The following is a 23,580-nucleotide window of genomic DNA, read 5'->3' as shown; positions in this document are numbered from 1 at the left end:
AGTTGAAAGCTGACCTATGCTTTTTACATTTCACATCCGCAATAATCCAGTGTGCTGACCTGTATGTGACTGATTTGAAGATTTATGTAACCTTAAAATTCATTACTTCATGTTTTGAGAGAAAATGGCTTTATTATGTTCAATCAATACAAGAGTTCAAAGGGATAGTAATAGAGTTCAAAGGAAAATTCTGTCATCGTTAACTCAATGTCATGTTCCAGTCTTGTATGACTATGGGTGCATCCCAATTCACGTACTTATACACTAATCTATGCCATTTTGTAGTATAAATAGTGTGAATAGTGTTCGCACTGAAAACTTCAAAAAGAAAAACGCACTTCAAACACCCAAATGACGCACTTACTTTGGGTCGGTTCGCTAGGCTTGGTTTGTTAAAAAAAAACCCATTTAGTCCTGGTCCGCTTAGCGATCACATTGGCATTTTAACACCGAACCTAAAGATACCGAAACTAAAGGGGTAGGGATATGTTCACAATCTGACTGGTCAGCTTTTATTATGTAAATCAGACGGAACTTACAGAACATCCGCAATAATCCAGTGTGCTGACCTGTATGTGACTGATTTGAAGATTTATGTAACCTCAAAATTCATTACTTCATGTTTTAAGAGAAATGTCTTTATTATGTTCAATCAATACAAGAGTTCAAAGGGATAGTAGTAGAGTTCAAAGGAAAATTCTGTCATCGTTAACTCAATGTCATGTTCCAGTCTTGTATGACTATGGGTGCATCCAAATTCACGTACTTATACACTAATCTATGCCATTTTGTAGTATAAATAGTGTGAGTGGTGTTCGCACTGAAAACTTCAAAAAGAAAAACGCACTTCAAACACCCAAATGACGCACTTAGGGAGTGTTCACACTTTGGGTCGGTTCGCTAGGCTTGGTTTGTTAAAAAACAAAACATTTAGTACTGGTCCGCTTAGCATTCACATTGGCATTTTAACACCGAACCTAAAGATACCGAAACTAAAGGGGTAGGGATATGTTCACAATCTGACTGGTCAGCTTTTATTATGTAAATCAGACGGAACTTACAGAACATCCAAAACAATGCTGTGTGCTGACCTGTATGTGACTGATTTGAAGATTTATGTAACCTCAAAATTCATAACTTCATGTTTTAAGAGAAATGTCTTTATTATGTTCAATCAATACAAGAGTTCAAAGGGATAGTAGTAGAGTTCAAAGGAAAATTATGTCATCGTTAACTAAATGTCATGTTCCAGTCTTGTATGACTATGAGTGCATCCCAATTCACGTACTTATACACTAATCTATGCCATTTTGTAGTATAAATAGTGTGAATAGTGTTCGCAGTGAAAACTCCAAAAAGAAAAACGCACTTCAAACACCCAAATGACGCACTTAGGGAGTGTTCACACTTTGGGTCGGTTCGCTAAGCTTGGTTTGTTAAAAAAACCAACATTTAGTACTGGTCCGCTTAGCGTTCAAATTGGCATTTTAACACCGAAACTAAAGGGGTAGGGATATGTTCACAATCTGACTGGTCAGCTTTTATTATGTAAATCAGACGGAACTTACAGAACATCCGCAATAATCCAGTGTGCTGACCTGTATGTGACTGATTTGAAGATTTATGTAACCTCAAAATTCATTACTTCATGTTTTAAGAGAAATGTCTTTATTATGTTCAATCAATACAAGAGTTCAAAGGGATAGTAGTAGAGTTCAAAGGAAAATTCTGTCATCGTTAACTCAATGTCATGTTCCAGTCTTGTATGACTATGGGTGCATCCCAATTCACGTACTTATACACTAATCTATGCCATTTTGTAGTATAAATAGTGTGAATAGTGTTCGCACTGAAAACTCCAAAAAGAAAAACGCACTTCAAACACCCAAATGACGCACTTAGGGAGTGTTCACACTTTGGGTCGGTTCGCTAAGCTTGGTTTGTAAAAAAAAAAAAAAAAACATTTAGTACTGGTCCGCTTAGCATTCACATTGGCATTTTAACACCGAACCTAAAGATACCGAAACTAAAGGGGTAGGGATATGTTCACAATCTGACTGATCAGCTTTTATTATGTAAATCAGACGGAACTTACAGAACATCTGCAATAATCCAGTGTGCTGACCTGTATGTGACTGATTTGAAGATTTATGTAACCTCAAAATTCATTACTTCATGTTTTAAGAGAAATGTCTTTATTATGTTCAATCAATACAAGAGTTCAAAGGGATAGTAATAGAGTTCAAAGGAAAATTCTGTCATCGTTAACTCAATGTCATGTTCCAGTCTTGTATGACTATGGGTGCATCCCAATTCACGTACTTATACACTAATCTATGCCATTTTGTAGTATAAATAGTGTGAATAGTGTTCGCACTGAAAACTCCAAAAAGAAAAACGCACTTCAAACACCCAAATGACGCACTTAGGGAGTGTTCACACTTTGGGTCGGTTCGCTAAGCTTGGTTTGTAAAAAAAAAAAAAAAACATTTAGTACTGGTCCGCTTAGCATTCACATTGGCATTTTAACACCGAACCTAAAGATACCGAAACTAAAGGGGTAGGGATATGTTCACAATCTGACTGATCAGCTTTTATTATGTAAATCAGACGGAACTTACAGAACATCTGCAATAATCCAGTGTGCTGACCTGTATGTGACTGATTCGAAGATTTATGTAACCTCAAAATTCATAACTTCATGTTTTAAGAGAAATGTCTTTATTATGTTCAATCAATACAAGAGTTCAAAGGGATAGTAGTAGAGTTCAAAGGAAAATTCTGTCATCGTTAACTCAATGTCATGTTCCAGTCTTGTATGACTATGGGTGCATCCAAATTCACGTACTTATACACTAATCTATGCTATTTTGTAGTATAAATAGTGTGAGTGGTGTTCGCACTGAAAACTTCAAAAAGAAAAACGCACTTCAAACACCCAAATGACGCACTTAGGGAGTGTTCACACTTTGGGTCGGTTCGCTAGGCTTGGTTTGTTAAAAAACAAAACATTTAGTACTGGTCCGCTTAGCATTCACATTGGCATTTTAACACCGAACCTAAAGATACCGAAACTAAAGGGGTAGGGATATGTTCACAATCTGACTGGTCAGCTTTTATTATGTAAATCAGACGGAACTTACAGAACATCCAAAACAATGCTGTGTGCTGACCTGTATGTGACTGATTTGAAGATTTATGTAACCTCAAAATTCATAACTTCATGTTTTAAGAGAAATGTCTTTATTATGTTCAATCAATACAAGAGTTCAAAGGGATAGTAGTAGAGTTCAAAGGAAAATTATGTCATCGTTAACTAAATGTCATGTTCCAATCTTGTATGACTATGAGTGCATCCCAATTCACGTACTTATACACTAATCTATGCCATTTTGTAGTATAAATAGTGTGAATAGTGTTCGCAGTGAAAACTCCAAAAAGAAAAACGCACTTCAAACACCCAAATGACGCACTTAGGGAGTGTTCACACTTTGGGTCGGTTCGCTAAGCTTGGTTTGTTAAAAAAACCAACATTTAGTACTGGTCCGCTTAGCGTTCACATTGGCATTTTAACACCGAAACTAAAGGGGTAGGGATATGTTCACAATCTGACTGGTCAGCTTTTATTATGTAAATCAGACGGAACTTACAGAACATCCGCAATAATCCAGTGTGCTGACCTGTATGTGACTGATTTGAAGATTTATGTAACCTCAAAATTCATTACTTCATGTTTTAAGAGAAATGTCTTTATTATGTTCAATCAATACAAGAGTTCAAAGGGATAGTAGTAGAGTTCAAAGGAAAATTCTGTCATCGTTAACTCAATGTCATGTTCCAGTCTTGTATGACTATGGGTGCATCCCAATTCACGTACTTATACACTAATCTATGCCATTTTGTAGTATAAATAGTGTGAATAGTGTTCGCACTGAAAACTCCAAAAAGAAAAACGCACTTCAAACACCCAAATGACGCACTTAGGGAGTGTTCACACTTTGGGTCGGTTCGCTAAGCTTGGTTTGTAAAAAAAAAAAAAAAACATTTAGTACTGGTCCGCTTAGCATTCACATTGGCATTTTAACACCGAACCTAAAGATACCGAAACTAAAGGGGTAGGGATATGTTCACAATCTGACTGATCAGCTTTTATTATGTAAATCAGACGGAACTTACAGAACATCTGCAATAATCCAGTGTGCTGACCTGTATGTGACTGATTCGAAGATTTATGTAACCTCAAAATTCATAACTTCATGTTTTAGGAGAAATTTCTTTATTATGTTCAATCAATACAAGAGTTCAAAGGGATAGTAGTAGAGTTCAAAGGAAAATTCTGTCATCGTTAACTAAATGTCATGTTCCAGTCTTGTATGACTATGGGTGCATCCCAATTCACGTACTTATACACTAATCTATGCCATTTTGTAGTATAAATAGTGTGAATAGTGTTCGCACTGAAAACTCCAAAAAGAAAAACGCACTTCAAACACCCAAATGACGCACTTAGGGAGTGTTCACACTTTGGGTCGGTTCGCTAGGCTTGGTTTGTTAAAAAACAAAACATTTAGTACTGGTCCGCTTAGCATTCACATTGCCATTTTAACACCGAACCTAAAGATACCGAAACTAAAGGGGTAGGGATATGTTCACAATCTGACTGGTCAGCTTTTATTATGTATATCAGACGGAATTTACAGAACATCCAAAACAATGCTGTGTGCTGACCTGTATGTGACTGATTTGAAGATTTATGTAACCTCAAAATTCATAACTTCATGTTTTAGGAGAAATTTCTTTATTATGTTCAATCAATACAAGAGTTCAAAGGGATAGTAGTAGAGTTCAAAGGAAAATTCTGTCATCGTTAACTCAATGTCATGTTCCAGTCTTGTATGACTATGGGTGCATCCCAATTCACGTACTTATACACTAATCTATGCCATTTTGTAGCATAAATAGTGTGATAAGTGTTCTTACTGAAAAACATTTAGTCCTGGTCTGCTTAGCGTTCACATTGGCATTTTAACACCGAACCTAAAGATACCGAACTTATATGGGTAGGGATATGTTCACAACCTGATTGGTCGGCTTTTATTATGTATATTTGGTGACAGAACTTACAGAACATCCAAAACAATGCTGTGTGCTGACCTGTATGTGACTGATTTGAAGATTTATGTAACCTTAAAATTCATTACTTCATGTTTTAGGAGAAATTTCTTTATTATGTTCAATCAATACAAGAGTTCAAAGGGATAGTCAAGTCAAGTCAAGTCAAGTTTATTTGTATAGCGCTTTTCACAATACAGATTGTATCAAAGCAGCTTCACAGTATTAAATTAAAATAATACAACAAATTTCAAGAGGAATTTATTGATTGATAAAATTAAATTAAATATCCCCAAAATATCCCCAACTGAGCAAGCCAAAGGCAACAGTGGCAAGGAACCGAAAAACTCCATCAAGTGACCTAATGGTGTCCTAAAACTCCATCAGGTGACCTAATGGAGAAAAAAAACCTTGGGAGAACCCAGGCTCAGTCGGGGGCCAGTTCTCCTCTGGCATTTATGAGCTAGAGGCCGGATTGTAGTTTGAACCAGGCGCGGATTTATGGGTGGGCCTGGGTGGGCACGTGCCCACCCAGATTGACCGGTGGCCCGCCCAATCAGATTAATAAAAACAATTTTAATTTTTAATTTTAATAATAATAATAATAATAATAATGAATTAATAAATAATGTCATTGTAATAGTTTCCTGAGGACATTTATGTACAATAGCTACGAAAAATAGCTACAAAAGAAAAATATTATGTCGGCATATCATGTGTCAGTCCAGTGATGCTATCACGCAACACCGCTCTCTGTGCGCGCACTGACTTAACGTTGTGATAGTCTACATGCGAGTCGCATAACAGACAGATGAACTTCAGGTTTAAAGCAGCCGGGAGGGCTGACTGACATGAGTACAAGGTAGTTAAATTCACTACCTAAGTACTGATCTGCTATAGTTGACATATTTATCAGGCGTGTTACATAGTCGTAATTTGCGGGTGGGGCGAGGGACATGTCCCCACCACTTTTTTAAACATCTCGCGGCACTAATGTACCAATTCTACAAATACATTAAACATCTCCAGTTAACCAGCAGAGCATTCATTTCGTTCGTTTGTTAAATAAGAGACGATCTAGCGCTGAACTGTGTTTTTTAAATCAAGTGATGAAAGTGCTCGTTGCCGCTGCGATCAGTGGCGCTGATACAGTGTTCTCTCGTGTGGCTCGTGCTTCAATCCGGACGCGCGCTTCAATCCGTTGCGGATACTCTATTCGTTCTGGTGAAATCACACATCATAATGCACACATGTCCCTCCTTGATATACAACCACTGATGAACATAATCAGTTTTGATGAGAAAAAAAACTAAACTGGTGCGGATTAGATCCCACAACCTCTGACACTGCTGGCGAAAGTTCTACCACTGGACCATTTAGGTGTACGTTGTTTGAATAGGCGAATCTATGTATTTTAGTCACACAAAAATTGTCAGCACTGACAAAATATATAAGGCTACATCTCATTAAACGACAAATTAAACACCATGTAGCCTACTATTTAAATCGATTGCTGGACATCGTAATGTTATTGTACAATGTACATATATCTAATTTAGCAAAGTTACGCCACTGGGCGTGTATATAAGCTTAAAAATCCGAGGCCCCCCCGTATATTCACCAGGCCCACCTATTAATGACATTCTGTATCCGCCACTGGTTTGAACTGTAGGATTATATGAATGCCTGGCTGAAGAGATGCGACTTTAATCTAGTTTTAAACTGGGAGCGCGAGTCTGAGCAACGAACAGTATCAGGAAGACTATTCCAGAGTTTTGGAGCCAAATGTGAAAATGCTCTCCCTCCTTTGGTGGTTCTGGATATCCTAGGTATGACCAAAAGCCTTGAATTTAGTGATCTTAAAGAGCGCGATGGATTATAGGGCGATAGAAGATCCGTTAAATAGACTGGAGCTAAGCCGTTTAGGGCTTTATAAGTCAGTAGCAATACCTTGTAATTAATACGGAACTTTATAGGTAACCAATGCAGTGATGATAAAATCGGTGTTATATGATCATATTTTCTTGATCTCGTAAGAACTCTAGCGGCGGCATTTTGGACTAACTGTAGCTTGTTTATTGAGGATGCAGGACAACCAGCTAATAAAGCATTACAGTAATCCAGTCTCGAGGTCATGAATGCATGAACTAACTTTTCTGCATCAGAAACTGATAGCATATTACGTAGCTTAGCAATGTTTCTAAGGTGGAAAAAGGCTGTTTTTGTAACATATGAAATATGATTTTCAAAAGACAGGTTGCAATCGAGTATAACACCCAGGTCTTTTACTGTAGAGGATAAAGTAAAAGGACATCCTATGATGTTAAAGTTGTATTGTGCGAGGTTTTGTGGGCGGTTTTTTGAACCGATAAGTATTACCTCTGTCTTGTCAGGATTTAATAAAAGAAAATTACGCGTCATCCAATCTTTTATATCTTTAACACACTCTGTCAATTTGGAAAATTTAGCATTTTCATCCGGCCGTGCTGAAATATATATTTGAGTGTCATCAGCATAACAATGGAAACTAATTCCATGTTTCCTTATAATATTTCCAAGTGGCATCATATATATGGAAAATAACAGAGGGCCTAATACAGATCCCTGCGGCACTCCATAGTTTACTGGAGTTATGGTCGATTTTTCTCCATTTAAATAGACAAAATGGTAGCGGTTAGATAGGTATGATTTGAACCAGCTTAGTGCTTGTCCTTGAACACCAGTATAATTTTGTAGTCGATCTAAGAGTAATGTAGGATCTATAGTATCGAACGCAGCACTAAGATCAAGTAAAACTAGTATTGAGATACAGCCATGGTCAGAAGCTAAAAGTAAATCTTTTGTGATTTTAACGAGCGCAGTTTCAGTGCTATGATGCGGTCTGAATCCAGACTGAAACTTTTCATAGATATCATTTTGTTGCAAGAAAGAGCCCAGTTGAGCGGACACCACTTTTTCTAATATTTTAGACATAAATGGAAGATTTGAAATGGGTCTATAATTTGCTAGATTATTATGATCTAATTGTGGTTTCTTAATGAGAGGTTTTATAACTGCCAGTTTAAATGTTCTTGGAACATGACCTAAAGATAAAGACGAGTTAATAATATTGAGGAGAGGCTCTTCCACTACAGGTAACACTTCTTTCAGTAGTTTAGTTGGTATAGGATCTAATAAACATGTTGTTGTTTTAGATGAAGTGATACGTTTATTTAACTCTTTTTGTTCTATAGTTGTAAAGCACTGTAATTGTTCTTGCGGGGTGATAATTGAAGATGAATTATAAGGCGCGATTGAAGATTGAACGTTTACAATAGTGGTTCTGATGCTTTCTATTTTCTCAGTGAAGAAGTTCATGAAATCATTACTACTGAACTGTAACGGGATATTTTGTTCGGGTGACGTCTGTTTATTTGTTAGTCTAGCCACGGTGTTAAATAAAACCTTGGATTGTTTTGGTTGTTTTCTATTAGTTTGCGGAGGTGCTCAGCCCTGGCCGCTTTTAGGGCCTTTTTATAACGTGACATACTGTCTTTCCACGCGATTCTAAAGACCTCTAAATTAGTTTGTTTCCATTTACGCTCTAAAATACGGGTTTCTCTCTTTAAAACATGCGTAGTATTGTTATACCATGGTGCTTTATTTTTCTCTCTGACCTTTTTTAATTTAATAGGTGCAACCACATCCAATGTTCTAGAGAGAATGGTGCTCATAGTGCTAGTTAGTTCTTCTAGTTCATCTGTTTGTTTGGGTTCAGGCAGCAGCTGAGACAGATTAGATAAGCAATTTGAGAAATTTTCTATGGTGGATGGGAGGATTGTTCTGCCTGGTTGATAACGCGACGCTGCATGACATATTACAGCAGTACATAATATGCAAGTTACCATGTAGTGATCAGTGACTTCATCACTTTGTGGAATGATATCTATATCGGTTGGATCGGTTCCATGTGATATAATTAAATCGAGTGTATGATTAAGACGATGTGTTGGTCCGGTGACGTTTTGCTTGACCCCAAATGAATTTAATAAATCTGTAAACGCAGCTCCTAACGCATCATTTGGATTATCTACGTGTATGTTAAAATCTCCAACAATTAATGCTTTATCGACATTGACTAATAAGTCTGAGAGAAAATCTGCAAACTCTTTTAGGAAATCAGCGTAAGGCCCTGGCGGTCTATATACGGTAGCCAAGGCTAGAGATAATAGGGATGTTTTTCTAACATCTAAGAGCGTAACATTTAGTTCAAGTACTTCAAATGAAATAAACTTATAACCCGTTTTCTGAGTAACATTTAGAATATCTCTATAAATGGTTGCAACACCTCCGCCACGACCAATCAGACGGGGCTCATGCTTATAACAGTATCCAGGAGGAGTAGACTCATTAATACCGAAATAATCATTTGGTTTAAGTAGTAGAGTTCAAAGGAAAATTCTGTCATCGTTAACTCAATGTCATGTTCCAGTCTTGTATGACTATGGGTGCATCCCAATTCACGTACTTATACACTAATCTATGCCATTCTGTAGTATAAATAGTGTGAATAGTGTTCGCACTGAAAACTCCAAAAAGAAAAACGCACTTCAAACACCCAAATGACGCACTTAGGGAGTGTTCACACTTTGGGTCGGTTCGCTAGGCTTGGTTTGTTAAAAAAAAAAACATTTAGTACTGGTCCGCTTAGCATTCACATTGGCATTTTAACACCGAACCTAAAGATACCGAAACTAAAGGGGTAGGGATATGTTCACAATCTGACTGGTCAGCTTTTATTATGTATATCAGACGGAACTTACAGAACATCCAAAACAATGCTGTGTGCTGACCTGTATGTGACTGATTTGAAGATTTATGTAACCTCAAAATTCATTACTTCATGTTTTAGGAGAAATTTCTTTATTATGTTCAATCAATACAAGAGTTCAAAGGGATAGTAGTAGAGTTCAAAGGAAAATTCTGTCATCGTTAACTCAATGTCATGTTCCAGTCTTGTATGACTATGGGTGCATCCCAATTCACATACTTATACACTAATCTATGCCATTTTGTAGTATAAATAGTGTGATAAGTGTTCATACTGAAAAACATTTAGTCCTGGTCTGCTTAGCGTTCACATTGGCATTTTAACACCGAACCTAAAGATACCGAACTTATATGGGTAGGGATATGTTCACAACCTGATTGGTCGGCTTTTATTATGTATATTTGGTGACAGAACTTACAGAACATCAATAAACATCAAAAACAATGCTGTGTTCTGAGCTAAACGCATACATTGTATGTGCATAGCCTACATATGATGGTATTTTGACCAGCTGAGAACTTGTGAAGAGCTTATAAAATGTGTAAAGGAGTCAAAACAGCAGCAGGAATCCCTCCGTCACACACACAAACGCAGATCTGCTGCGAGGAGACGCCGATCTGATGCCTGTACAGAACTGTGATAGGCCACATCGCGCCTATGACGAGAAAAAACATATATGCTTGAGCATTTCTTAGGGTCGCATCTTGTGACATCGTGTCCCGTTTTTGGTTCGTTTACGTCTTTGGTCCGTGATGCATTCATATTTCATTCGAACCGCACCAGAGTTTGTTTGGAAGCGGACCAAGACCCATCTTTTCAGCGTTCTCGGCCCGCTTGTTTGGTGCACACCAGGGTTCGGATAGCAGCGTTCACACTTATTCAAATGAACCGCACTAACACAGTAATCGCACCAGGGCTTATTTTAATCAAACCAAGCATGCCAAGTGGGAACACACCCTTAATTACCATAACTGAAAAAAAAAAGTGTGGAATGTTGGACACTTCATGCACTCAACTGTGGCAGCATTGTATTCGTAGTGGAGGGGGAGGGGCTATATCCGACTCCGATGTTCGGTGACAAAATAAGCTTATAAAATTGATACACTACAGTAAATAGCTCATAGCATAAGTGCATAGTGTTTAGTATGTAATTAGGGACACAACGTAAGTGTATCTTATCCATACAATGAAAGTCGGTCCAAATTTTATTGTTTTTTCTGTGTACTGCACAAAAAAAGAAATTCATACAGGTTTGGAAGGACATGAGAGCGAGTTAATAATGACAGAATTTTTGACAGGGCAAGGTGGGGAGAAGGCACCAATGAATCTGGAAGAGAGGAATTTCAGCCCCACCTTCGCTTTGAGAGCGGGCTGGCATTTCCCACTCTGTCAAATCATGTTATGGCATTTATGGCATCTGCTCTACAATCACAACAAGATGACGAACAACAAAACGAGAGGAATGCAGCCGAGCTGTCCGTCAGAGGTTCCCGGCAGGGCACAGGCTGTATTGTTTACTACCGAAGCAGGTATCTGGAAGTGATCCCACAGTGCGTGCGGGGGAAAATAAACAGGGCTTAGCTTGGAATGCACTTTGCATATCCTGGCGATTTTCATATAAAGCTTCGCCCATGTGAGGTTAGGGTTAGTATTGCCCCAGGTGAGGCCGTTCTTAGCCCTCCGTCTACACTGGCGCCTCCTCGGATCGATCAGAGACAATAACTCTTGTTCCTGAAATAGCAGCTTGCATGAGGAGAAAGTGGAAACAACAACTGACTTGACAAAAGGAAGTACATATATTTAAACTAAATTCTGAGGAAATGGAGAGAACAAAAGAAGCCTAGATTACAAAAATAACAGGGTTTTGATGCAATACCCTCCACAATAGTTCTTGGAAAAAGTAAAAAAACAAAACAAAACAAAAAAGCGTAGGCCTTGCATTACAGTGACTTTACCACGGTTAAACTTTTAAAAAGCATCATATGCATAACATAATAAGTTACACAGAAGTTCAATAAACAATTGTTCAATAAACAATAACATTTATTAGTGGTGTTTGCAAAGGCAAGCATAACTATTACTATTGCCCATACTTAAGATTAATGATTAAAACAAACTTAAACTGAAGGCAGTGTTATTTTAGTATTATTTAAATACTATTATTGTATTTATTCTTATCTTAAATTAGCTTTTATTTTTATGTAAAAAAAATTATATTAAACTTTCTTTTCCACTTTAATTTGATTTTAATTCAGTTTTAGTCATTTTAATATTTCAACTTATTTCAGTCAGCATTTCTGATTTTAGTTTACAGTTTTTGAATTTAAGTTTTTCATCGAATATTCAGGCTATATATTTTATTTTAGCTTTATTTCAATAATGAAATCCATTTGTAATAGTTTTAGTAAACAAAAACAACGCTGCTTCGCAAACCACCATTAACCATTCCCAACATCGAAACATGATTTTCTCCAGTATAAACAATTATTCTACGAGGTAAAAGAGTTGATTAGAATAACTGTGGGTAGATAAGTAAAATTCAAATGATCCGAGGCTACAGGTGCGCACATATCAGCTATTTTACAATGCCTTTGAACGTGGATCATCCAATCAGATCTCAGAGCCGAAAAACTCAATGCTTTTTGAATATTTATTCAAATACGTCACAAAATAAATGTCACAGCCAGACTGTTATGGACCAAGTAGAGAGATCAGCCCACATAGTTGGTCACTGAGTCAGGCACCTTTATCCCTCTGTATTGAGGTTTGCCCGGAAAGAGGGAGTCTTTGATAAAATGCACAGCTGGCACTGTTGCATTTCAGAAGAAATGTGCAAATCCAAGCCAAAAGCAAACAAGTGCACTGTTACCCGAACAAACATTCAACTTCCTCCAGTGTAGGATTACGATCTACCATGTAACCTTAATCTTCAATGGAGACTGGAAAAAATAAAACATTTAAATGCGCTCCCATTACAGTGCAAGAATCTGCACCTTTTAACCTGCTGAACTGTGGACAAGCGTTCACATCGGATGGCTGAGCTATTTACGGCCAAAGTTTGGAAAATACATTGGTTTAACTGTTTTGAAGAGCCTAATTAATGTTTGTTTAGCTGGCTGGGTCAGGTCACCCCGCTCATAAGTGTAAACAGCCGGTGTGTGTGTGTGCTGGTAATGGTGTCAACTGCTTCCCTGTTCACCAGAGTCCAGGTCGAGCTCTGGAAAGAGGGGCGGTGCTCTGGATAACCAGCAGAGCAGCACTGGAAATGAGAGAGAATGCTGGGAGCTAGGGCAGGGATCTAACACATGACACTGTTTCCCACACACCATAAAGGAGAAGCGCATTCACCACACAAAACCCTGCACAACAACTACTACAGCACAGAATACATGGCATGCAGCAATGTTTTCATCAGGATGTGGTGATTCAGACTTATTCACAACAAAACTGTTTTCATACTTAGGACGTGGCCCTATAAAACCACACTAAAGCTGGGTATTACAACAGTTGTTGAACGTTGTAGATTTCTGGATTCATTTCATTTCAACCAAACCAAATGGCAGATATGTGAAACCACAAAACCTTTTGAAACTTTTTCTTTGTAATACCAAAACAGAAACCACGGTGGCAGAATTCTCACTATCGAACAGAAGACACAGGTGTAGGTGTGTGTGTGTGTGTGTGTGTGTGTGTGTGTGTGTGTGTGTGTGTGTGTGTGTGTGTGTGTGTGTGTGTGTGTGTGTGTGTGTGTGACCATATGTCCGACTTGGGGGCTCACTTTCTGTAAAAGTGAAACATACTCCCCCCACCCACCTCGCCATGATGATGTGAAATGTGACAGGTCTGATCAGAAACTCTGTCAAAACCAGTGGACACTCATTATTTCCAGACAAATACAAATTGTAGGCACGTGTGCGTTTCTTTTGCTTTTGTTCCTCTACCTTTAGTCACTTTGGATAAATGCATCTGTTAAATGTATTATGTAAAACGTCCAGCCTTTTGGCTGGATAGTGAAAAAAGCACTCCACAAATGTGGACATCCTTTCAATACAGTTTCCAGCTCAAAAAGGTTTTAGACAGAATGTCCAGAGCATAAAATATAAGACAAGTGGAAAATAGTTGGAAGGTGTGTTTAAATGTCCTACTGATGGTCTATAACATTACCACAAATTACCATGGAATGGACTTCTCAGGATATAAACATCTGTGAGATAAAATACCTTGGAAAATCATTTGCAAACCAATTTGCAAAACATTGCATAAGCATTTGCACACTAGCGCCACAAGCCTCTTTATTCAGGCTTGGTTGTGCTAAACATGGGAAACTGAATTTGAAATTCAGAGTCATTCAAGGTGACATGTAGTAATCATGTGATTCTTCAAAATTCACCTTTTTCATTAGTGAAGCTTTCTACACCAAGCAATTTATATAAAAAAAACTAAAAAAAACGTTCAACCGTTCAAAAGTTTGAGGTCAGTAAGATTAAAAAAAGAAAAGAAAAAGAAATTAATACCTTTACTCAGCAAGGATGCAATAAATTAATCAAAAGTGACAGTAAGGATTTTATAAAAGATTTCAATTTTACTATAAAGTAAACTAATATTTTAAAATATTTCTATTTCAAATAAATGCTGTTCTTTTCAACTTTCTATTCATCAAATAATCCTGAGGAAAATGCATCGCAGCTTCCTGAAAACAATGAAGGAGCATGACTGTTTTCAACAGGAGTAATGATGCTGAAAAGTCAGCTTAGCATCACAGGAATAAATTACAAAAGAAAATCTATTCAAATAGAAAACCATTTATTTCAAATTGTAATAATATTTCACAATATTTCTGTTTTTACTGAATTTTTGATCAAATAAATGCAGCCTTTGTGAGACTTCTTTTAAAAACATTTTACATTGGACGGTAATCTAAAGTTGTTTAGTCATACAGGATTGTAATAGATAATCATGGGAAATAAGCACTGCTCTCCTGACCTACCTTTTCATAATACGAGAACCAAAACAACAACAAAACAATGAGGATGAACAGGAAAATAAGGGCAAAATCTGATAGCAGAGATCTGGTTTGTTGCTGCCTTGTTGACAGCCACGGACTAATTATTATGTGATGAGAACGATCTCAAATTCATAAACAACACGCCAGCATACATTATTGAAGTAAAGTATGCGGTTATAAGTATGCAAATCATTGGAAAATAGGAAGATAGATTTTTTTCCTATTTTAAATAAAAGAGTTACACAGGAGAGTTAGGAATACTCCTAATTCTGTGCAATAAACATTATTCTGCAAAAAAGCAGAACTAAAATATACCAAGTCTCACCTACGCCTCTATTATAACAAGAGGATCTGATGCTGCTTTGGTTATCCATAAAAGGAATGCAACATTAGTGTAGTCTTAAAGGAACAGTTCACCCAAAAATAAAAAAAGAAGCTGCATTTAATGGTCATTTAAAGCTACATTTCGGGAGCAAGAAACTAATGTCTTGTGTAGATTCAGATTCATAAGTAGATTCATAAGCCACAGGGTCATTTTAGTACACCACAATAATAATTATAAGCTAATACACATCCATATCCATTACTTCACACCAACAGCATCCTGTAAGAAACTATCCTGTCCTGGGTTATCATGATCCCACTGGCTGTGAGAGCCTTATTACCATCGGGCCAGTTATATAACATGGATTGTTTGACTCGAGTGATTGTTTGGAGATGGATAGTTTCACACCTGCGGTGCAAGAACTGTGGCACAGTGTCCCTGATGGGAATGCTTCATGTAGGTCAGCACATCACATGCCCGTCTATCAAACCCTGCATAAAACTCACACAAGGAAAGAGGTGTGATGACGAGAACAGGGACAAGATTCATGAAATAAACGTGTGCATGAAGGAGAGAGAAAGAGACAGAGCAAGAGAAGGAAACAGAGACACGAAAGAGAGAATGAAAGAGAGAATGAAAGAGGAAACAGGGTGAGATGCCACACAATGGTGGTTGCAGAGAGAGTTGCTGAAAGCTGAGGGAAAAATCCCAGTAAACAAATATACTGTTTAATGTATATGGTGTCCACTAGATTAAACAAATACACAGTTACAGAAAGTGAACGACAAAGAAATACGTTAATAATTTAGTTGTATGCTGGACAAAAAATAAATTAAATAAATGCTAATAAGATACTTGGTGTTGCACCACTTTCGTCAGTCATGTTGAATTTATGCGTCAAAAAAAATAAAACCACTTTGACATATAAAGTGGACAGTCATGTAAAATTATGGGAACGGGTCAAAGGTGAACCGTCACACCCTGAATGATTAAAATGGCTCGTAAAGACCTGTGCATTCGTATTCACGATGCAAGAAATGCAACAAACAGAATTCGGTGTCTGAAACTGAAGTGTAATACAACTTTCACAGTATGTGAAACTTCAGATAACAGGTTATGTTTTGACACAAGTGCTTGACTGCACTCTTCACTTATGTAGATGAGTAGCGCCATCCAGAGGGCTGTTCTGGTACAGTGCTGTTGTGTAGATAGGTCTATGGTTTCCTATTAAGCATTGCTGTTTTGATAACAAACCAATAATATATTCTGATTAATTTTATGCTTCTAGCACACGGCTTAAAGTCAACATAAAATCAACCTATTTTCATTTTCTAAAATGTTTTCCTTAATGTTTCCATCAAAGGGAAAAAATAAACATCAGGAAAATGCAAGTTTACAGTGGAATCAAGCAGAATAAGATCATGAACATGTATTAAGAAAAAGATGGTCCATTTTAGCTTAATGCATCATGTCAAGTAAACTATTACTATTAGTTAGCATAACATAGTATGTAATAACAATAATTTCAAGCAGCAGTTTGCTACATTTTTCTCCAGCAAATGGCATCTAGGTAATGTGTCGGGAATACAAACTGTTATTTTAAATCTTTCATTCAATTTTGTGTACAAATGTTTAAACTTGCAACATAATATTGTATACAGTACAGGCCAAAAGTTTGGACACATTACTATTTTTAATGTTTTTGAAAGAAGTTTCTTCTGCTCATCAAGCCTGCATTTATTTGATCAAAAATACAGAAAAAAAAGTGTAATATTGTGATATATTATTACAATTTAAAATAATTGGTTTTCAATTTATTATACTTTAAATTATCATTTATTTCTGTGATGCAAAGCTGAATTTTCAGGATCATTACTCCAGTCTTCAGTGTCACATGTGACATCCAGTCTATCACATGATCCTTTAGAAATCATTCTAATATTCTGATTTATTATGAGTGTTAATAACAGCTCTGCTGCCTAATATATTTGATGAATAAAAGGTTAAAAAGAACTGCATTTATTCAAAATAAAAAAATATTTTCTAATAATATAAATCTTCTTTACTATCACTTTTTATCAATTTAACACATCCTTGCTGAATAAAAGTATTGATTTATTTCAAAAAAAGAAAAAAAATTACTGACCCCAAATTACTGACCAGTCGTGTATATTGTTGTTACAAAATATTTCTATTTTTAAAACATTTGCTTCTTTTTTTCTTTTCTTTTTTTTTTCTTCTTTTTTTTTTTACTTTTTATTCATCAAAGTATCCTAAAAAAGTATCACAGGTTATGAAAAAATATTAAGCAGCAGAACTGTTTCCAACTTTGATAATGAATCATCATATTAGAATGATTTCTAAAGGATCATGTGATAGACTGGAGTAATGATGCTGAAAATTCAGCTTTGATCACAGAAATAAATGATAATTTAAAGTATAATAAATTGAAAACCAATTATTTTAAATTGTAATAATATATCACAATATTACAAAAAAAATCTGTGTTTTTGATCAAATAAATGCAGGCTTGATGAGCAGAAGAAACTTCTTTCAAAAACATTAAAAATTGTAATGTGTCCAAACTTTTGGCCTGTACTGTATATAAATAAAAAATATTACACACAACCATGTAAAAGTTTGGGGTCAGTAAGGCTTTTTTTTTTTTTACAAATTTTTTTTTTTCGCAAGGATGCATTAAATTAATTAAAAGTGACAGTAAACACATTTATAATATTACAATAAAATAACTGCAAATAAATGCAGTTCTTTTGAACTTTCTATTTATCAAAGAATCCTGCATCACAAGAGTGTTTCCACAAGAATATTAAGCAGCACAACTGTTTTTAGCATTGATAATAATCAGAAAAGTTTCTTGAGCACCATTCTTGAAGGATCATGGGACACTGAAGGCTGGAGTGATGATGCTGAAAATTCAGCTTTGCATCACAGGAATAAATTACATTTACACAAATATTTAATTATAGAAAATAGTTATTTCAAAACTGTCTTGATATTTCACAATATTACTGATATTTTCCAACCCCAAACTTTTTAAACACTGGTGTATTTAATCAAATAAGATGATAATAATTCTGTTTAATTTGTTGCAATGGAAATGGAAGGTTAAAGTCGACATGAAATCAAAATCCAGACACTGCAATGTGAGATATAGTAATGTGCTTTGATGCAGCACGTTACCAAACGTAGCAGGTTATCTGCGTTTTCTATATAGAAAATATACATACTCTGTGTAGAGTATGAATATCACAGAAATAGAAAGAGTAGTGTGTGAACAGTCTACGTCTTACAAATCCTACAATACAACAAATAAAAATGTAAGATGGCATTCTGCCAGATTGACAAGGACAATCACCCAAGTTCTACATTATTGCCAATAGATGAACTAGATAACTAGATGCTGAATCTTTTGACTTTGAGTGAACATCAAGTGGTTAATAATGTACCCACCAACAGCTCTGAAGAGGCAGGCACCATCTTCCTTCATTTTTTTGATGACAAATCCTTTCTTTTCCTGGAGTGCTTTTTCAAACCAGTGTTCCTGCTGTAACAGAGGCAAAACTTCAGGACAGACACAGTGGGGGAATCATTATTACGTGCTTGATAAACAGACGGACTTCTGATGCTAAAGTCATTGTTAGTGACATTTATTTTATGCATTCTCAGACTGTCAACAGAGCATCACAAAGAAGTTCTAAGATCATCACATTTTATGCATATTCATCCCATCACAATTTTCTCGGCCTTAGACAAATATGTTCATATTTAATGGGGGTTAATGATTGCAATAATCATTTAACAATATAAGCAAAGAATTTAGGTATAATGTTTAGGGGTGTAACAATATATCGTGTCACAATATATCGCAATACAAAAATGCAACAATATGTATCGTGAATAGTTCATCCAATATAAAAATTACTATGTGAGAAAAAAATGAAAATTTTCAGAGTTTTAGTGTCTGTACTACATTAAAATATTATATATAATGTTGAATATAATGTCTAATAATGCAATAGGGGAATATCTGTGTAAAAAAGTGGCCTACATTATTTTAAATGTATCTAGTCAGTGACAGAGAAACATATTCGTCTAAAATAACTCTGTATTTTCAGCTTCAGAACCATGAATATTTGTATTCTGGTGTCTCTATTGTCCCGTGCTTTGGGTTTCCAGCACCAAGTCCAAGAATATTCATTTATACACACAATGTAATATCAAATTTATCAGTTTAATAAACAGTACATTTTTTGTTAACCTTTTATCACATGTCTTGGAGTATCGCAATAATATCGTATCGTGAGTTCAGTATTGTGATATGTATCGAATCGTGACATTAGGGTATCGTTAGTTACACCCCTAATAATGTTTCATTTTAGTGAGCCTTATGTCCGGGTAAAGTGAGGTTCAGATATGCGTCACAGGTAAATCAGGGTTGCGTTTCTCAAAAGCATCAAAATCATAGTAGATTGTATAAATGATCCCATTAATGGTCTGATCTACTTAGGCTTATGATGCTTTAGGAAAATGCAGGCCAGTTCAGAGTCAGACTGCAGTCCTGAAACCCAGAAGAGAATTAGCATTTGAACCATCGGTTCTCTCAAGAGTTTCCAGAGGTGGACAGTTTACTTGAGTACTGTACTAAAGTACACTTTCTGAGTATCTGTACTTTACTTGAGTATTTTTTTTCTGGAAACTTGTTACTTTAACTTCACTACATTTCTGTCAAGGTCCTTGAGTAGAAAGTAGTTTTGTAGGGTATCATTTTTTCTCGTCTCTAAAACGTGATAGGATTTTTGCAGGTGAAGAACAGCCTATCAGTATAACCACTCTTGTAGGGTCACGTGTCGTGAAGTTCGGCGACTAGTAAGATTTCTCTCTACTAGTGATCTGTGAGCAACAGTATCGTTGTCACAACTAATGGTTTGAAAGTTTTGTTCATGGCAAATTAGTATTTCTGTTTTACTCTTTGTTAACGGTTTTTTTTTCTGATCAGTCTGTATTTACTGACCACTTGATTCAAATGTGCATATATGGATACACATAGATGCGTACTTCTTTTGTGAGGGTGGTAGGAGTGTTAAATAAGAAAAAGTGAAGATGATTATTATGGCTGTCTTTTTTTAATCAATTCAGTTGTTTAATTTCTATAGGTTTTGTAACATTCTAAAAGCTCTTAATTCCACAGATACTATAAACTGGTCGGTGTATTCACTAGGTTGCTTCAGAGGCATAAGGTACTGTAACAATACAACAATAAAAAAAACAATGCATTGACTTTTACTTTTGAGTACTTTTAAAAACAAGAACTTCTGTACTTTTACTTAAGTAAAAAAAATCGGTCTTTACAACTTTTACTTGTAATGGAGTAATATTTGACCAGTGCAGTAGTATCTGTACTATCACTCAAGTAAGGAAGTTGTGTACTTTGTCCACCTCTGAGAATTTCTAATGAGTTTTTGGAACAGTGGTTTTAGATTTATGAATGAAATAAGGTCTGTGGTTAGCTATTTTTTAGTGGCTTAAAATAAAAAAATACACAAAAAATACATTAAATCATCATTTGAGGTATGATTGTTTATAATGTGTATTGTATAACAAAACTACATTTTCTTTTTAAAGAAATTAATACTTTTCTCAGCAAGGATGCATTGATTTAAATAAAACGTGACAGTAAAGACATTTATAATGTTACAAAATATTTATATTTCAAATAAATGCAGTTCTTTTGATCTTTCTATTTTTCAAAGAATGCTGAAAAGTGCATCACTTGTTGAAATTGCAAGAATGGCATGTGATTGTCTTGGAAATAACAGTTAAAATGCATACAAAACCCAAATCATGTTTACAATGTATATCATTTTACAGCAAAAGTGTTTATGAATTTATAGCAGAATTTTTTTTTTTTAAACATTCATCCTAAGGTTTAACCATAGACTGTAAAATATATATATATATATATATAAATATATATATAGGGTTTAACCCATTAAGGTTAAAGTCAACCTTTGCAACCCATTTTACTTTCGTAATGAACACATATTTCTGAGTAAAACAGGATGTGAATAAGAAAATGTAGGACAGGCCTTGGTTTTATCCACTGGGAATTTGTGGGAATTTTATTTCACGATATCATGCATTGAGTAAAAATAAGGCAGAAATGAAATAGGCTCAATTTGACTTTCATGTTGACTTTAAAGAGACTCCCTCTTCTAAAGAGCAGAGGAGATGGAGCTCAGCACAGCCTCAGCCTGGACCTTTATGTGGACTACATTTACTCAGGCAAATTTGATCATTTTAAAAACACTTGTTTCCTGCCAAGACAAACCACTGCATCCATAATACCATGCATGCTGAGTGCAGTCTAATGGAAAACATCTTTTTACTGATCTCCAGTCATCACTTCTTATACAATCAATATCTGCTTTAATTTGTTTGTCTGTCTGCCTATCTTTAAATTTGTTAAATCTGATTATATGTTAATCCATAATTTGATCTATCTATCTATCTATCTATACTTTTGTCTGTTGTTCTGTCTATCTTTATCTATCTATCTATCCATCTATTTACAGTAGCCTATATCTGCCTACTGTAAGTCTCTATTTGACAGTTTGTCTAACTATCTAACTATATATATATATATATACACCAGTGTCTACACAGTGTCAGACCACGTGTCACACATCTAAATAAAACAGCATGTCAATGGTTCTCAGCATTAGGTGACATCATCCATCCACATACCTGTTCAACAGTCGCTGGATCCTCTGACTGTAGTCTGGAAGCATTCTCATACTCATCCTCACTGTTATACCCGGCTCCTTCTTCCTGCTCGGGACTGGGACCCCCTCCTCCTCCTCCTCCACCACCACCGCCTCCTCCCCCTGTCGCCCCGGGTACGGTCCCTCCACCGGCCACCCCACCGGAGCAGGTCGCCTGTCTCCTCCTCTTACTGAGCCCAGGCCCCGAGCAGCACCCTCCCATCCCACCTCCACAGCCCACCCCACCTGACAGCTCAGCCCGACCCCCGGACACACACGCCATCCCTGCCGCATCCCCCGGGCCAACCGGAGACCCGGCGCCCACCGGCGGAGGAGAGGCCTGCTGCGGCCGGGAGCTGGATTCAGTTCGCCTGTCCTCTCTGGACGCCGGCGGAGCGGCTTGATAAGACCATGGTGGCGGGGAAGCGCGAGGCCTCGCACCCGATCGGACCCCGTGGGAGTGCTGGTGCTGATGCGGGTCGGAGCCGGTCCTGCGGTCGGGGTCGTCGGGGTGATCAGACACACCGACCGATGAGTTCGGCTTCTTCTTCGGCAGGATCGTCATGACCGTTCAGGGAGGGTGTCCGTTTTAACGACTCCAACCGCGTTTTAACATTTAAACGTGAGCGTCTTTTAGTTCGCAATGTTTGCTCCTTTCACCCTGGAGCGAATTTAATTCAATAGGAGGTGGTTTTGAGGGTAAAAACAGCGGATAACAGAACAAAAACAAACTGTCTTCCGTCCCTCGGTCCTACTGTTGCCACACAACATCAACATACAGCTGACGACACCGGCACGTCATTTCCGTCTCGCCGCTCGTTCCGCCTCTCCTGTGCTCTGCTTCAGAAGCTGTCAGTTCAATTGTGTGTGCATTCATTCATTCATTCATTCATTCATTCATTCATTCATTCATTCATTCATTCATTCATTCATTCATTCATTCATACATAGGCATACATACATTCTGTTTATTATGAATGTTTATGTTTTTTTTTAAATCTAAATAAACTAGTAACAGTAGTAGGCTACTATATGGACTCATGGGCAGCCAAACAAGCATAAATTGCCTAATACCCTTCATCTTCAAACAAAATATATATTAATTATCATTTAAAAATGTGTTTTGACATGTGATAGTCTTGTAAACAATCGTGTTTCATAGGATATTATTTAGCAAAAGTGTGTTTATGAATTTATAGCTGTGTTTTTAAGATATTACCCCAAAGCAGAAATATAATAAGGTTTAACCCATTAAAGTGCAAGTGTTCAAGTCAACATGAAACATTTGTGACCTTCTGTTGTATAAATTATCATTAAAAATGTTATTTGTTTTTGAAAATATGTCTTTTAAATAAATGACACCTCCCTTCATATTTTGTTTTCTAATGCAATGACATTCCTACATTTTAAGTGTGGCCAGTGTTCAAATACTTCTACACTTCAACATGAAAAACAGTGAAACAATTCTGCTTCATTTTAGAATCAATCAAACATATAGATGCACAATCTATTATATCTCATATTTTGTGTTTTCAAATAATAAAAT

At 36.5% G+C, this 23,580-nt stretch overlaps 1 protein-coding gene and 3 long non-coding RNA genes across 6 annotated transcripts in view; 2 read left to right on the top strand and 2 right to left on the bottom strand.

Annotated features, from left to right (window-relative positions):
- Positions 1-22,824, bottom strand: part of otud5a (OTU deubiquitinase 5a) — a 39,196-nt gene extending 16,372 nt beyond the window's left edge. For 2 of the 3 annotated variants that reach the window (XM_082189156.1, XM_082189158.1), the window contains exons 1-2: positions 22,018-22,824; positions 18,724-18,817 (exon numbers count right to left, since the gene is read on the bottom strand). In XM_082189156.1, coding sequence (XP_082045282.1) covers positions 18,724-18,817; positions 22,018-22,599 — 676 coding nt within the window. In that variant the 5' untranslated portion in view covers positions 22,600-22,824. The remainder of the gene's footprint in view (positions 1-18,723; positions 18,818-22,017) is intronic. The other variant, XM_082189157.1, reaches the window with a different exon arrangement.
- Positions 1,498-18,717, bottom strand: LOC309513386. Its single transcript, XR_014211430.1, has 3 exons — positions 9,620-18,717; positions 3,371-4,932; positions 1,498-2,855 (listed from the first exon to the last, which is right to left on the bottom strand). It is a non-coding gene; the product is annotated as an uncharacterized lncRNA (long non-coding RNA).
- Positions 6,808-17,492, top strand: LOC309513395. The gene is made up of 2 exons (XR_014211439.1): positions 6,808-8,785; positions 9,158-17,492. It is a non-coding gene; the product is annotated as an uncharacterized lncRNA (long non-coding RNA).
- On the top strand, positions 19,245-21,218 carry LOC309513396. Its single transcript, XR_014211440.1, has 2 exons — positions 19,245-20,112; positions 20,177-21,218. It is a non-coding gene; the product is annotated as an uncharacterized lncRNA (long non-coding RNA).
- Positions 22,825-23,580: the final 756 nt, after the last annotated feature.

Source organism: Leuciscus leuciscus (genome assembly GCF_965113295.1).
Source record: "Leuciscus leuciscus genome assembly, chromosome: 13".
In the NCBI taxonomy this organism is placed as follows: domain Eukaryota; kingdom Metazoa; phylum Chordata; class Actinopteri; order Cypriniformes; family Leuciscidae; genus Leuciscus; species Leuciscus leuciscus.
This window is presented reverse-complemented; position numbering and strand designations above follow the sequence as displayed.